The sequence below is a fragment of the Haliotis cracherodii genome, unplaced genomic scaffold (assembly GCF_022045235.1).
Source record: "Haliotis cracherodii isolate W230 unplaced genomic scaffold, xgHalCrac1.p SCAF_2, whole genome shotgun sequence".
NCBI lineage: Eukaryota > Metazoa > Mollusca > Gastropoda > Lepetellida > Haliotidae > Haliotis > Haliotis cracherodii.
The window spans coordinates 68,639,932-68,655,288 of NW_027266275.1; the positions used below are offsets into that span (position 1 = coordinate 68,639,932).

The 15,357-nt window shown below is 38.4% G+C and overlaps 1 protein-coding gene across 1 annotated transcript; it reads right to left on the reverse strand.

Annotated features, from left to right (window-relative positions):
- Positions 1 to 2,820: 2,820 nt before the first annotated feature.
- Positions 2,821 to 14,328, reverse strand: LOC139467748 (uncharacterized). The gene is made up of 3 exons (XM_071249256.1): positions 14,221 to 14,328; positions 12,541 to 13,086; positions 2,821 to 3,387 (listed from the first exon to the last, which is right to left on the reverse strand). Exons 1-3 carry the CDS (start codon positions 14,326 to 14,328, stop codon positions 2,821 to 2,823), a joined length of 1,221 nt encoding a protein of 406 aa, XP_071105357.1.
- Between the last annotated feature and the right edge of the window lie 1,029 nt (positions 14,329 to 15,357).

The window sequence follows — 15,357 nt, forward strand, 5'->3', positions numbered from 1 at the left end:
TCCTGGAGGAACGATGTATCTTAAATCAATACCCGCACACCCGTGTCCAAGGCGTGGACCATGTTTCAAACGATTAAGTGCAAAGGATCACAATCTGAAGTTCACATCTCGAAGATGGCAATACACTATTAATTATTGAATCGGAAATTACCAACAAATCTTTGCAGCATTCAGTTTCAGAGATACCAAAAACAACAGGAAAATAAAGGGGTGAATTATGACTCTGATAATGGTCAGGACTAAAATGAAACGTTATTACTCCAGGAATTGCATACTGTCGTAGGGCACAGTGACTCAGCAGCAGGAGTCGACAACTTTCATTATCAGCTCCTAAAACACTTTCCTGACTTTACTTTACATATTTGATGAAATATGGACAAATGGATATTTTCCTACTTCGTGGCATAATACTATTATCATACGTATACCTACGACTGGTCGGATCATACGGATCCATCCAATTACAGTCCCATATCATTAACTAGCTGTATTTGTAAAACCATGGAGCGCAAGGTCAATAATTGATTAGTCTGGTACTTAGATAACAAAAACCTCCAGAGTACCATCCAGTGTGGTTTCCCGAAAAAGACAGAAGTACCATTGATCATTTGGTGCTTTTAGAATCATCAATTTTTTTTAAAATTTCTGTGGTCAACAAACAACATACTGTGTCAACCTCTTTCGATTGTGTTGTATTGGCCACAGTCGACCACAGTCAGGTTACTCACAAGTATCTGCTGAGATGCGGACGAACCTCCTAAGTGTATCCCTTGTGATGAAAGGTTCACTGTCAAGCGTACCCTGCTTGACTGTGGATTTACATTATCAAACAGTAAATCTGAAAGATCTGTTACCTGTGTGCGCGGGCATCTCACCCAAAGCTACTGGAAAAAAATTGGTCTGTCATAAATTTGAAATAATAATGTATGTGAATAACTTATTGCTTGTTTTTATATTTGGTGCGATTCTTTTCTCAACAGAGATCACTTAATGCTCTGCCCAGGAGGTTAAAGTACCGTAAAATGATTGTCCCAATGTGTGACACATAATTCCTGTCATAATGGATGTAACTATCATCAACCAGTGGTTCCAACCAACTCATTGCAAATTCTGCTGAGGTATTGTGCAGGAAGCTTAGCCACCGTATGTCCCAATGATCCTCAGCGGGGTGGCCAAGCTTTGGTTGCTGGTGGTTTATAACCCGTGTTTTAAACTGTTATGCTAAAAGAGTTTTAGCAAATTTACCTTTAATTATAACTATTTATTAATGACGCACTTGTTTTTTTTATAGAAAATGCGAAACAATGAAAACCATGTGCCGCATTGGGCAGTCGAAACAAGAGGTGCAATAAGGATATATATATCTGACGGCATATCAGACACTCAAACTGATAAAAAACACACCAAGAGACCACGACTGATATCTGAACAACGCGAGCAGGCCCTGGGTATGATACAGATGGGAACTACCCTTGCCCCTATATTCCTTGAACGTTTGGTTGCTCCCGTTTTACTGTATCTAACCTGATGCAATGTTACAGACAGACCGGGAAGACATCAGACAGACAAAGAACAGGCAGACCAAAGGTAACTACGCCCAATGAAGACCGATACTTGCGTACTTTGTATCTCTGGAATCGATTTCCGACAGTGATGTCATCAGCGACGAAAGCCGCAGGGCATATGGTTAGTCGACAGACAGTGGCCAGGCGACCCAGGGCTCAAGGAATTAGGGCTTACAGACTTTAAAGAGGACAGCTATTGACGGCGCAACATCGTCGACAGAGATTCAGAAGAGCCCAGACTATACGTCGTTGGCAGCGAAATGACTGGCAGAGGGTCGTCTTCACTGAAATAAGCTGGTTAATCTGTTCAGAGCTGATGAAGACAGCGTTTTTACTGCCGATCGGGCGGCATGTTGCGCTCAGGAGGTCGTGCTCTATGGTGTTATGGTGCGGGGAGCAATGGTGTGGGTAGGAGAGAACACCTCTGGTCGTCGTCAAGGAAAATTTTACAGCTCAGACATTCTCCGTCCAAAAGCCCAGCAAGCGTTTTCCCGTGAATTTTTACGAGAATAATAGTGCCGAGAAAAATGCTCGTGACGCGTTTGAACACTTTCACAACCATTTACTCTGACTCCCAAAACAAATGAATGAATGTTGTTGAAAATTGTCTTCTACAAAAGTACATGCGCAGAAATCTCAGCTTTCAGGGGATACTTCGAACTAAAATGTCACGAAATATTACTGCAGCTATCAGATATGCCCAGGTTAACTTTATTTACAAGAAACCAAACATGAACAAAACTTGCATCTGAATACCTTTCGGAAACCTTCCGGAAACCTTCCGGATATCTTCAGTCTTCTTGGTAATTTTCAAAAATAGTTTTTATGTGTTTCACACTAAATTGAACAAAAAAGGTTTCCGGAATATTTCCAGGTAGGATTCAAAGTGGGAAGGTATCTGGAAGGTTTCCGGAAAACGGACACCTACCCTTTTTTGCTATTTACAATAATTGTTCATATGAATAAGCTCCAGTGATCACTTAATCGGAGATTCCATAAACATACACAAGGTTCCATTGAATTCTAACATGGTTTAAGGCGAGATCAAAAGTTTGTGCCGTTGATTGTCAAGCACCGACACGTTTGGAATCAGTCTGCGAGACGTATCCCATGTGCTTGTCAAGGGATATTAACTCTGTCTACAAATACAAACCTAAGAATTCTCATCTAGATGTAATAGGAAGAAGCTCGTCTCATGATAAAATCAACTCCAGGGAACCAAAGGTTACCCTGTTGTATGAAACTGTAAAGCCAGTCAACAGTCAATTTGTAATACTATGAGTACAGTGAAGAGAACGATGCCGAGACTGATATTCATGAAGAGGAATAACCTCAGACACATGGCTTCAAGCGTGGCAGACACATCCATCCAGGATGGATCCTCTGTGCTCACCTTGGCATCTGCATGATCTTGATCTACAGCACCTGTCTGCTTTTTATTTGACGAATAACATTTCCAGAGAACAACCCATTTCTGCAGCACTTTGGGCACCTTTCCTTGACGCTTGTAGATCCTGAGAATGAGGATCATCATGGCCACAGAGAGGGAGCTTAGGGTGAGCATAGCGGTCAGGTAGATGGTGAGGTAGGACGTCTGTCGGGACGTTTTTGGCATGTCTGTGGTCATCTGAGTCAGGAACACGCCGAAGGAGAGTAGAACCGTCATGGATAGAGCCACTTTGTCACCGTACTCTATTGGCAGAGCAAACACCAAGGAGCTGAGAAGAGATAGAAGTGTGATGGGGATTATCAGGTTGTAGACGTAATATGATGGTCGGCGTTTCAGGGTCAGTTCTACAATTAGTCGAGGGTACTCATGTTCCTTTAGAAATGTTGTTATATTTCTTAATTGCCATAATCCATTCCCACCCGTAGTATAGGTATCCAATTGATGCGGAAGTGGTGTTAACTTGACTTTGTCCGACGATGAAACCCATGTTGATAGAACATGATTACAAATCTGAGAATCAAGCGGAAAATGGACAATATCAAAGTCGCACTGACTCTGGAAGAGATCACCGTGGTCCCATTCTACTAATCCAGTGTGTTCCACACATACAGGTACTTGTTGGTGATTGAAAAGCTTCATTCCCGTGACGGAATTTAAGAGCACCAAATCAGGGGTCCAGATTGTTTGACTAGACAGATATATTTTCTCTGTACCATTGAAATCTGTAACGTTCCACTTTAAGGAATCATCAACCCACTGGAACGTGAACCATCCACTGGTGGAGAATGATTGTCGCCGTTCATCAAGTTCAACTATTTGGGATAGGGAAAAATATATTCCAATATCCAACACTTCATTTGTTTGAAAAACCTCTTGATTGTAGCTTTCAAGAAGGTGTTTTGAAAGTTCCCCTTGTCCAGCAAGCGTCATCCCGTAAACTTGTACGAGAACAATAGTGCCGAGAAAAATGCTCGTGAACACTTTCACAGCCATTTCCTCTGACTCGTCTCCCTTGTCTGAACAGTGGTGACTAGAAGCTCATAATAAAGGTGATCGATCGGTTTATGTAAGTCATGAAAGAGTGTTGAAGATAACGCTCTAAACACTTCCATTAACCCCCTAGATTCCACAGGGACATATGTATCCCTTCTCATCAACCCTCACTTGGAAGTCGAATAAAATTCAACATACATCATTCACACAATTCACAGTTGTAAATTCTGAGGCAAATTATCTGTTCTGTGATATGACGAACGAAGCAAATTTATTGAAAATGAATGAAATTCCAAAAATAGGATATTAATGATCACGGGTATCTGTCATGTATTTAATCACCAAAGATCATTACGAAACGTCAACGTCGAGTGGTTTCGAAATTATGCAAACACTAAATCCGAAGAGAACTTTCCGCAACATGGGATAGTGTTTATAAAATCCATTTTCACGTGAGCCGGTTATATCGTCACCGGTCTTAGTCTTAGACCTAGTTTAACCATCCAATCTAACCTGTTTCACTATTACAATAGCACAGTCACTCTTGCGCTTGCCTTCCCTATTGTTTCTCTGGTCTCTATTGTCTCACCCAAGCCCCTTACTTTCAGTGACAGGGTGCATTATGGGACTGGTCAGTTTGAATTTACACTTGTAATTGACTTTGTATGGAGACAAGTTCTCAGTTCATCGCTGAAATATTTCAGTCAACTGTCACAGGTGTGTCCCGGTAAATCTAATGATGTATGATGTTGTGACATCATAAGGCACATACACCTGGGCCTCTGTTCATTAATTCAATTGAATTAAAAAACGGTCATCTACAAATCAACCTGCGTTTAGTGATTCATTCACCTAAACCACATATCCCTCACATCAACCCTCACATGGAAGTCGAATAAAATTCAAAATACATCATTCACACAATTCACAGTTGTGAATTCTGAGGCAAATTATCTGTTGTGTTATGACGAACGAAGCAAATTTATTGAAAATGAATGCAATTACAAAAATAGGATATTAATGATCACGCAAACACTAACTCCGAAGAGAACTTTCCGCTATGTGGGATAGTTTTATAAAATCCTTTTTCACGTGAGCCGGTTATATCGTCGCCGGTTATTACATCTCATGTATATGAGACGAAGAAAAATAAACACATGATAATGAACAAACACAAGGCAAATATTAAAAATATGTTTGCTTGTTTTGAAATAGTCTGTGTTTTTGTTTTTGTTTTTGTCAGTGGGTCAATCTGAAGACTAATTTACCCTCTAGTTAGGGACATCGCTTTCCCCTTTACTTCCCTTTTTATGTAGTACGATTTCATCATTTCTTTCGATTTTTTACAATACCTAAACGTTCACAGTTTCATTATCGATGTCTGTGTTCCGTATAGGTTGGTACATAGTAAACACAGAAAATACAAAACCTTATTGTTTTGATCCACAGCAAACTCTCATCTGAGTTCGAATGGACTAGTTCCAAGCATAGCAGGGTTGTGCCCCTTTTTATTTGTGCTTGTGTATACCTGTCTGTCGTCTTTTGACGTCATAGCTGAAAATCGATTTTCTTCCTTTATGGCAATCTTTTTTTCGAATCGAATGTACAACGTCCAACATAAGCGTACACATCCATTTCATTTATCATCATGTCGTTCAGACATTAGGCAGTATATTTTCAGGTCACAGTTTCCATCAAGGTATTAAATAAAAATAAAATCATTGGAAAGTAATTTTATTGGTATTCGATAAGAAGTGGCGAAATTAGCTGGATTATTTTACGTATAACAAACTCTCGTGCAAAACTTAGCACTGTCTGTTTTCAAACCAGTTCATTTTTGAATCAACAAAATGGAAATTTAATATTCTACATCCCTGCGTCATTTTATAGTCGGATGTAGACCCAGTAAACCGAATTTTCTTAACAACGACCACTTTTCAAATCTCAGGAAAATGTGCGCCAGAAAAATTACTCGGCATCCAGGGGGTTAACATTTCCCCACATCGATGACGTAGTAAACACAGTTAACGTTGATAAACATTGACTGAATTACATCTAGCTTTCACATCCTTGGGATATGATATGACCGACATACAGCAAATGAATAGAAGAGAGAATGGTTTTTGATTTCCTAAAATGCTAAACGCCATGCTGCTGAGAAGAATACATGCCGATATATTTAATACACGTTTAATAGTTATTGTGACTTCAAATTGTCTGGTGAATCGATTCTCTTTGTAGAAACAAAGTAAGTACACAGAGACTGACTTCATGTATTGATTATTGTGTAAAGAGCTTCTCCTGATGAATGTGTGATAAGCACTAGTAGGCAGCGTCAAATAAGTGGTTGCATACATCGATGTAATGAAACATGTTCATTTTAGTTTTGAGGATTAAACGATTTTCTGTGCAACTATCATAACGTAGATTTGATCCTCAAATCAACATACTATTGTTCCTTCTTTAGAATAGTGAGCGTCAGATGGTTGGTTGGTTTGTTGTTTAACGTCGCACTCAGCAATATTCCAGCTATATTCGAAAGCATTGGATGTTATTTTATTTCTTTGGAGTAGTATTTTGTATATGAGTAGCCGTTACGGTAGTAGGCTGTCTCGGTATAGGTTGCCAACAAATATTTGAAATAATGTAATGTATGGTTGATTGAGTAGGTTCATGTTTTATATGGGACATATTTTATAGCCTTTTATAGGTTTTCTCTGAGGTTTACATCTTTATATTTTGACCTTGACCCACAGTGACATATAACCTTTTGCGTTGACGCTATTGTACCTGTTAAGACAATCAAGATCTATCCTAACAACAAGCACTGGATTACAAAGCGAGGTTTTTGTAACAGTGATCATGAAAGTTAAATGTGTTTAAAAAACTATTATGCATGAAATAATATCTTTGTATAGAGCTAAAGTTTAGAAACAAATAACGACAACAACCTTCGCAAGTGAAAAGTATCAAAGATACAAAACAAAATTTGGTGATACCAAAAAATGATGTTATGAGTTATTTTAGCCAACTCAGTGTTCGTGCGTGTGGCCATGATAATGTGTCTGGTTTTGTTTTGAAAGAGATATAAAACAACTGGTATCATTAATTTTTTTCTTTCAATTAAGTTCTGTTAACAATTATTCAATGCTATCTTTGGAAAACTATAAGACAATATGTCAATCAGTGTTTGCAATCAAATTGGGATAACACAAACAACTAACAAGCTGTATTATATTAAGTCAATGATCAATCGTACCAATATCAATATTGCCTGTCGTAGAGACGATGTTGTTCTAAGATTTTGCATTCATGAAATAAATTCATCATTATGAAAAATATAGATTTTAGTCATTTTAACTCGTATTTCTGTAACATGTGACACATTTTCTATCATCCTTTTAATCTAAGAAAATGATAAGCAAGTACAATGTACATAAAGATTAGTCTCCCTGTAAGCAACAATTACTCCTATTGAAACGTTCCCTGAAGTAAATACACATGTTTTTGGTACATAAAAAGGCCAAACAAAGATTATATTGTCCTTGCCGCTTAAGATTTTAATATTGATCCCACTATTCCCATCCTTGCTTTATATCTTTACACAAAGTATGTTTACGTTCACTTTCCACTACTGGCATCTGTCTGTTTTAAACAAATACAAAGGGCACAAAATTGAGCTCGTCAATCATTCGTACCAGTCAGTATTCGTTTCCTTAACTATGAAATCATTTATTATTATTGTCTAGATCTACCACATTTGTCTAACTTGAGAACCTTTTAATTTATGCCTCCCATATTTACTGTTTTACTTCGTTCATAGCAACACTAGCTTCACATTGTGTATGTCATGTTCACTACAGGCACCTGAAACGCCTGTAAAATATTACTCCAATAACCCTGCGGTTCACCATAAAAAACACCGAGATGAAGTGCTTGTAAAATATGATCAACCAGATAGTCATCCTGCAGTCCATTATCAGAAAATGGGTAACAGGTTACAACTGATACTTCACGCTCTGAAGCGTATAATACTTACTGAAAACACATCATCTTCTATCCTATCTCCAAATAAAGCCAGAATATCATAACTTTATGGCAACTCGAACGCGCAACCATCATTTTACACCAATACAAAATAATTCTTTGCATTAATGAACTCGTTAGCATCTCTGAACGTAATTCCAATCAAATGAAAATTCAGCAAATAATATAGACTGACAAATACTAAATTATTGTTCGTAAGTTCTTTTTGGTGATTTTTGCACTCTGTCGTCACTTGTAGACATTTGCACATGCTATTGTTATTTCTAAATGCTACAAGCACCAAGGTGATCCTATAAGAATAACATTCTAGCCATTCCAGGCCATAATAAACTGAGAGTCTGATCTGCAATCTTATCATGAAGTCGACTTAATGCTCTCCTGATGAATTCTGCACGGAGAACTAGTTGCCTCTTGTCTCCTATACCCATGACAGTATATATGTACATCACTCCCCGTTGTAGTTAGAGGTGACTGAATTCTAGGACAAGACCTGCAGGGATACCCTCTTGTGATGTAATCCGGCAGTTTCAAATAGTTTCAACCGCAACTTCCACATATCCCATATAAGGCAATGTCTCACAATTGTCACATTCTTAATCTCCAACGATGGTATTGTTGCAACTTTCCGGGATAGTTGACACTGATGATTCTGTGTCTGAGAGGGAACACCCATGACAACAACAGCAGCGGAGCATAGTATTTCTGTGAAAAGTATATCCAGTATCAAACGGATATTTACATGATGGAAGAGATCATGCAGAACCAGAGAACAATAACAACCTTATTGTATGGTAAACTTGTAAGAGACTCAGTGACACTATCCATGGCCCTGAACAGAAGCGACTGAACTACCCAAGCTATTTAATCAGCTTATCTGTGAGTTAGTAGAGTTGTGCAAGTGTTGAAGGAAACAGAAAAGTTTAAGGTTATGAATGTTAAATGTTTAGGTTTAGATCATTACTTTAAGTTACTGCAGCCCTAGGACACACTCAGAGTCCGGTCTGGCTGATGAGAGAAGACCAACCAACGCAAGGCTGGAGTGGGACCCATGAGTGATGAGCAGAGAGCGTTTGCCAAAGAAATTACTGTATTTGGCCACGTGGAGAACACTTCAGAGGGATGGTAAATGGAAATTATTGCTTTCGAAAGTGGGTCTAAACACCAAATGGAAAATTTGTTGAAACTTCAATATTGTACAAACTCGATGAAACAATATAGAAGGAAAATGAGGAACGGGGCTAACTAACTCTGAACTGGTGACTATGGTCCGAAGGTGCTTTTTGCGAACAGTTTTCACGCTGGTTTATGAGTATTGAAGATTAGGAGGAAAACACGTACTGCATCAAAAGTCATCATGTAAACACAATTCTCTGTGGGATATATGCATTAACGAATATATGAAATCAATAATTTGTTTGTGGTTGTGTCTTATTATACAATTGTGTAAATGGCGATGTTTGAAGGGTTTACACCAGTGCATTCTTTGGCATCTCTGGAATATATAATTGTAAGCCCTTAGAAAGTTTGATGACACATTGATACGTTATGTCAAAGATCACGGTCATATCCAGGTAAAACGTTTGTTTGTGGCCTAACTCTTCCTTTGGTCGGGGGTCGAAGTTGGAAAAGTTCGTGCTTTACCTACACCTTTTATGCATGGACTGGTTAAATGATTTGAATACTTATCCACTACAGTGACCATTCATTGTTATGTTGAATTCTACCAAAGGACATCATGTTTGGTTTGTATGCTAGCTAGCCCTTTGAAATATTTTTGAAATATTTGTCACTGATATTGAATGTCAAATTCACTCTCAAGGTCAGACACTCAAAAAAGCTAACCCATTAAGTGGTTACTGTATGACAATAAAATCTGGAACGTGTCTTCTTCAGAGCAGGATCCACATTGGAAAAGATCCTGAGTGTATCGTCAAGGCTATGGTGAATGGTATGTTTTCCATTATCACTATATGCCTCTATCTGTACATATTTGTGAAGGCTTATACATGTAGTTGTTATATTATTTGAATACATACACGTGACCTACTTTCAATGAGTAGCATTTGCCATATTTTAATTTTCACATAGAATTTGGCTGAAGCCCCTCATAAATGGTTTAAGTTCTGTATAGCCCTTTGGGATTGTGTTTAAAATAGTGGCAACTGATATATCTATAAGGTCACTATCTTTGAGTACAAAATGTGTAATGTTAACACAAACTGAAGACATGCTCACTATAGTAGGACGTAATCTGGTACATGTCATCTAAAGGTGGGGCATATTGTGTTTCAAACTTCAATCAAACTAGTATAATCTATACGTACCGTTCAAAATATTCTTAAAATAATCTCACCAGGACCATAGGTCCAAGTGAACATATAGCCGACGACTTCCAATTATTTCTAAAAACAAAGTGTAAGTATAACCATGATGTTTGAGGATATCATCAAGGCAAGGCAAGTCAAGTCAAAATTAATTTATAGGCATGAGGCCAGATACAAATGGTAACACAGTACATATCCAAGCGCACATAGCACGGCTCAACATTTCAGATGAAACAAGACACCCCCCCCCCCCCCCCCCCCCCCACCACACACACACACACTAGTTGCCAAAGTGTATACTTACAAATATTTTCTTGTCTTGATCATAATGCATTATTTCGTTCATTCAAAAAGTGATACACACACTTTTCGAATCGAAGAAAGACATTCCTGCGACAGTTTAGCATTAACTGGACAAATTTGAAAACACTAGGGTGTACATATTTTGGCAAATCCAGCCGTCGTAACTCCATATATTTTGGACACATTATTAAAACATGGTATTCATCCTCTATATCAGTGTGACAAAATGTATATAGACGCTGTTCTAGCTGTAATTTGGGTTTAACCCATCTCCCTTTTTCAATCATGAACACATGTGAACCGAGCCTAAAACGTGTTAGAGCTACTCGGTATTTTACAACATAAGGAATCCTTCATTGATAGGTACAGTCAGGTCTTGATAATTGTTTTTTCCACATCTGTGTGTGTGTGTGTGTGTGTGTGTGTGTGTGTGTGTGTGTGTGTGTGTGTGTGTGTGTGTATATATATATTTTTTTCTTACCCAAAGGCCCGTAATACTAGTAGTATACACAATACTACTATATCTATTTGGATCACACTTTAAAATTTTCAGCCAATATTTAACAATTCTAACGAACCGCACACTTATCAATTGTAGTACCCCCGAATTCACCATAAACATATGCCTATGGTGTAGATAATTTAACACTTAATATCTCTTTAATAAATCTTTCAATTGCATTAGCCTCCCTAAAACCCCACACCTCACATCCATAACATAATATGGGTTGAATTGATAATAGAATTAACTGGTACTGGATATCAACAGAAATATACTTATTACTATTAATAACTATTTACAATGAAAATGAAGCTTTCATTGCCTGTTCAGATAAAGGTTTTTGACTACCAGAGGGTGTAAACTAGGGCTGGGACAAGTCCAAATTCACTAGCCGGGTACCCACCACCCTATTACCCGACCATACCCGGGTACCCGTTGCAGATAAACACCATACCAATTGGATTAGCCAATTTACTAAAATAATCCACAAAATTACACTCACTGTTTCCCACAGAGGCGTTAATCTTTTTCCAAAATTGATAAACATTCGACTTACTAAGGCCAGCTAACAACTGTGCATCCTGTTTGTCCTTACGTCTACTAGAAATTCCTTTTGTTTATTAAACACACTAAACATCCCAAAACAAATATTAATGAATGTTGTTGGAAAACTGTCTTCTACAAAAGTACATGCGCAGAAATCTCCGCTTTCAGGGGATACTTCGAACTAAAATGTCACGAAATATTACTGCAGCTATCAGATATGCCCAGGCTAACATTATTTACAAGAAACAAAACATGAACAAAACTTGCATTTGAATACCTTTCGGAAACCTTCCGGATATCTTCAGTTCAGTCCGGATATGTTTCACACTAAATTGACACACAAAACATTTTGCCTGAATATTTCCAGGTAGGATTCAAAGTGGGAAGGTATCTGGAAGGTTTCCGGAAAACGGACACCTACCTTTTTTTACTATTTACAATAATTGTTCATATGTATAAGCTTCGAATTCAGTGATAACTTAATCGGAGATTCAATTAACATACACAAGGTTCCATTGAATTCTAACATGGTTTAGGGCGAGATGAAAGGCGCACCCTTTTATATTAGACAACAGTTTGTGCCGTTTGTGGTCAAGCACCTACACATTTGGAATCAGTCTGCGAGACGTATCCCATGTGCTTGGCAAAGAATGTTAACTCTGTCTACAAATACAAACCTTAAGAATCTCATCTAGATGTGATCGGAAGAAGCTCGTCTCGTGATAAAATCAACTCAAAGGAACCAAGGGTTACCCTGTTGCATGAAACTGTAAAGCCAGCCAACAGTCAATTTGTTAATACTATGAGTACAGTGAAGAGAACGATGCCGAGATTGATATTCATGAAGAGGAATAACCTCAGACACATGGCTTCAAGCGTGGCAGACACATCCATCCAGGATGGATCCTCTGTGCTCACCTTGGCATTTACGTCATCAGCATGATCTTGATCTACAGCAGCAGTCTGCTTTTTATTTGACGAATAACATTTCCAGAGAACAACCCATTTCTGCAGCACTTTGGGCACCTTTCCCTGGCGCTTGTAGATCCTGAGAATGAGGATCATCATGGCCACAGAGAGTGAGCTTAGGGTGAGCATAGCGGTCAGGTAGATGGTGAGGTAGGACGTCTGGCGGGACGTTTTTGGCATGTCTGTGGTCATCTGAGTCAGGAACACGCCGAAGGAGAGTAGAACCGTCATGGATAGAGCCACTTTGTCACCGTACTCTATTGGCAGAGCAAACACCAAGGAGCTAAGAAGAGATAGAAGTGTGATGGGGATTATCAGGTTGTAGACGTAATATGATGGTCGGCGTTTCAGGGTCAGTTCTACAATTAGTCGAGGGTACTCATGTTCCTTTAGAAATGTTGTTATATTTTTTAATTGCCATAATCCATTCCCACCCGTAGTATAGGGATCCAAATGATGCGGAAGTGGTGTGAACTTAACTTTGTCCGACGTTGAAACCCAGGTTGATAGAACAAGATTGCAAATTTGAGTATCAAGCGGAAAATGGACAATATCAAAGTCGCACTGGCTCTGGAAGAGATCACCGTGGTCCCATTCTACTAATCCAGTGTGTTCCACGCATACAGGTACTTGTTGGTGATTGAAAAGCTTCATTCCCGTGGCGGAATTTAAGAGCAGTAAATCAGGGGTCCAGATTGTTTGACTAGACAGATATATTTTCTCTGTACCATTGAAATCTGTAACGTTCCACTTTAATGAATCATCAACCCAATGGAACGTGAACCATCCACTGGTGGAGAATGATTGTCGCTGTTCATCAAGTTCTACTATTTGGGAAAGGGAAAAATATATTCCAATATCCAACACTTTATTTGTTTGGAAAACCTCTTGATTGTAGCTTTCAAGAAGGTGTTTTGAAAGTTCCCCTTGTCCAGCAAGCGTCATCCCGTGAATTTGTACGAGAACAATAGTGCCGAGAAAAATGCTCGTGAACACTTTCACAGCCATTTCCTCTGACTCGTCTCCCTTGTCTGAACAGTGGTGACTAGAAGCTTATAATAAAGGTGATCGATCGGTTTATGTAAGTCATGAAAGAGTGTTGAAGATAACGCTCTAAACACTTCCATTAACCCCCTGGATGCCACAGGGACATATGTATCCCTTCTCATCAACCCTCACTTGGAAGTCGAATAAAATTCAACATACATCATTCACACAATTCACAGTTGTAAATTCTGAGGCAAATTATCTGTTCTGTGATATGACGAACGAAGCAAATTTATTGAAAATGAATGAAATTACAAAAATAGGATATTAATGATCACGGGTATCTGTCATGTATTTAACCACCAAAGATCATTACGAAACGTCAACGTCGAGTGGTTTCGAAATTACGCAAACACTAAATCCGAAGAGAACTTTCCGCAACATGGGATAGTGTTTATAAAATCCATTTTCACGTGAGCCGGTTATATCGTCACCGGTCTTAGTCTTAGACCTAGTTTAACCACCCAATCTAACCTGCTTCACTATTACAATAGCACAGTCACCCTTGCGCTTGCCTTCCCTATTGTTTCTCTGGTCTCTATTGTCTCGCCCCAGCCCCTTACTTTTAGTGACAGGGTGCATTATGGGACTGGTCAGTTTGAATTTACACTTGTAATTGACTTTGTATGGAGACAAGTTCTCAGTTCATCGCTGAAATATTTCAGTCAACTGTCACAGGTGTGTCCCGGTAAATCTAATGATGTATGATGTTGTGACATCATAGGGCACAGTGCCATACACCTGGGCCTCTGTTCATTAATTCAATTGAATTAAAAAACGGTCATCAACAAATCAACCTGCGTTTAGTGATTCATTCACCTAAACCACCCCGGTTATATAAGCGTACACATCCATTTCATATATCATCATGTCGTTCAGACATTAGGCAGTATATTGTCAGCTCACAGTTTCAATGAAGGTGTTAAATAAAAAAACAATCATTGGAATGTAATGTTATTGGTATTTGATAAAAAGTTGCGAAATTAGCTTGATTTTTTACGTATAACAAACTCTCGGGCAAAACTTAGCAATCTCTGTTTTCAAACGAATTAATATTAGCAGTTCATTTTTATACCAACAAAATGGAAATTTAATATTCTACATCCCTGCGTCATTTTATATTCTGATGTAGACCCAGTAAACCGAATTTTCTTACAACGTGCACTTTTCAAATCTTATGAAAATGTGCGCCAGAAAAATAACTCGGCATCCAGGGGGTTAACATGTCCCCACATCGATGACGTAGTAAACACAGTTAACATTGATAAACATTGACTGAATTACATCAAGCTTTCACGTCCTTGGGTATGATATCACCAACATACAGCAAATAAATAGAAGAGAGAATGTTTTGATTGACTGAAATGCTAAACGCAATGCTAGAAGAAAAAATCAAATTTACTTTTCTTTATGTAAATGGTAGAATATATGCCGATATATTTTTTCACACGTTTAATAGTTATTGTGACTTCAATTTTCTGGTGAATCGATTCTCTTTGTAGAACCAAAGTAAGTACACAGAGACTGACTTCATGTATTGATTATTGTGTAAACAGCTTCTCCTAATGAATGTGTGATAAGCACTAGTAGGGAGCGTCAAATAAGCGGTTG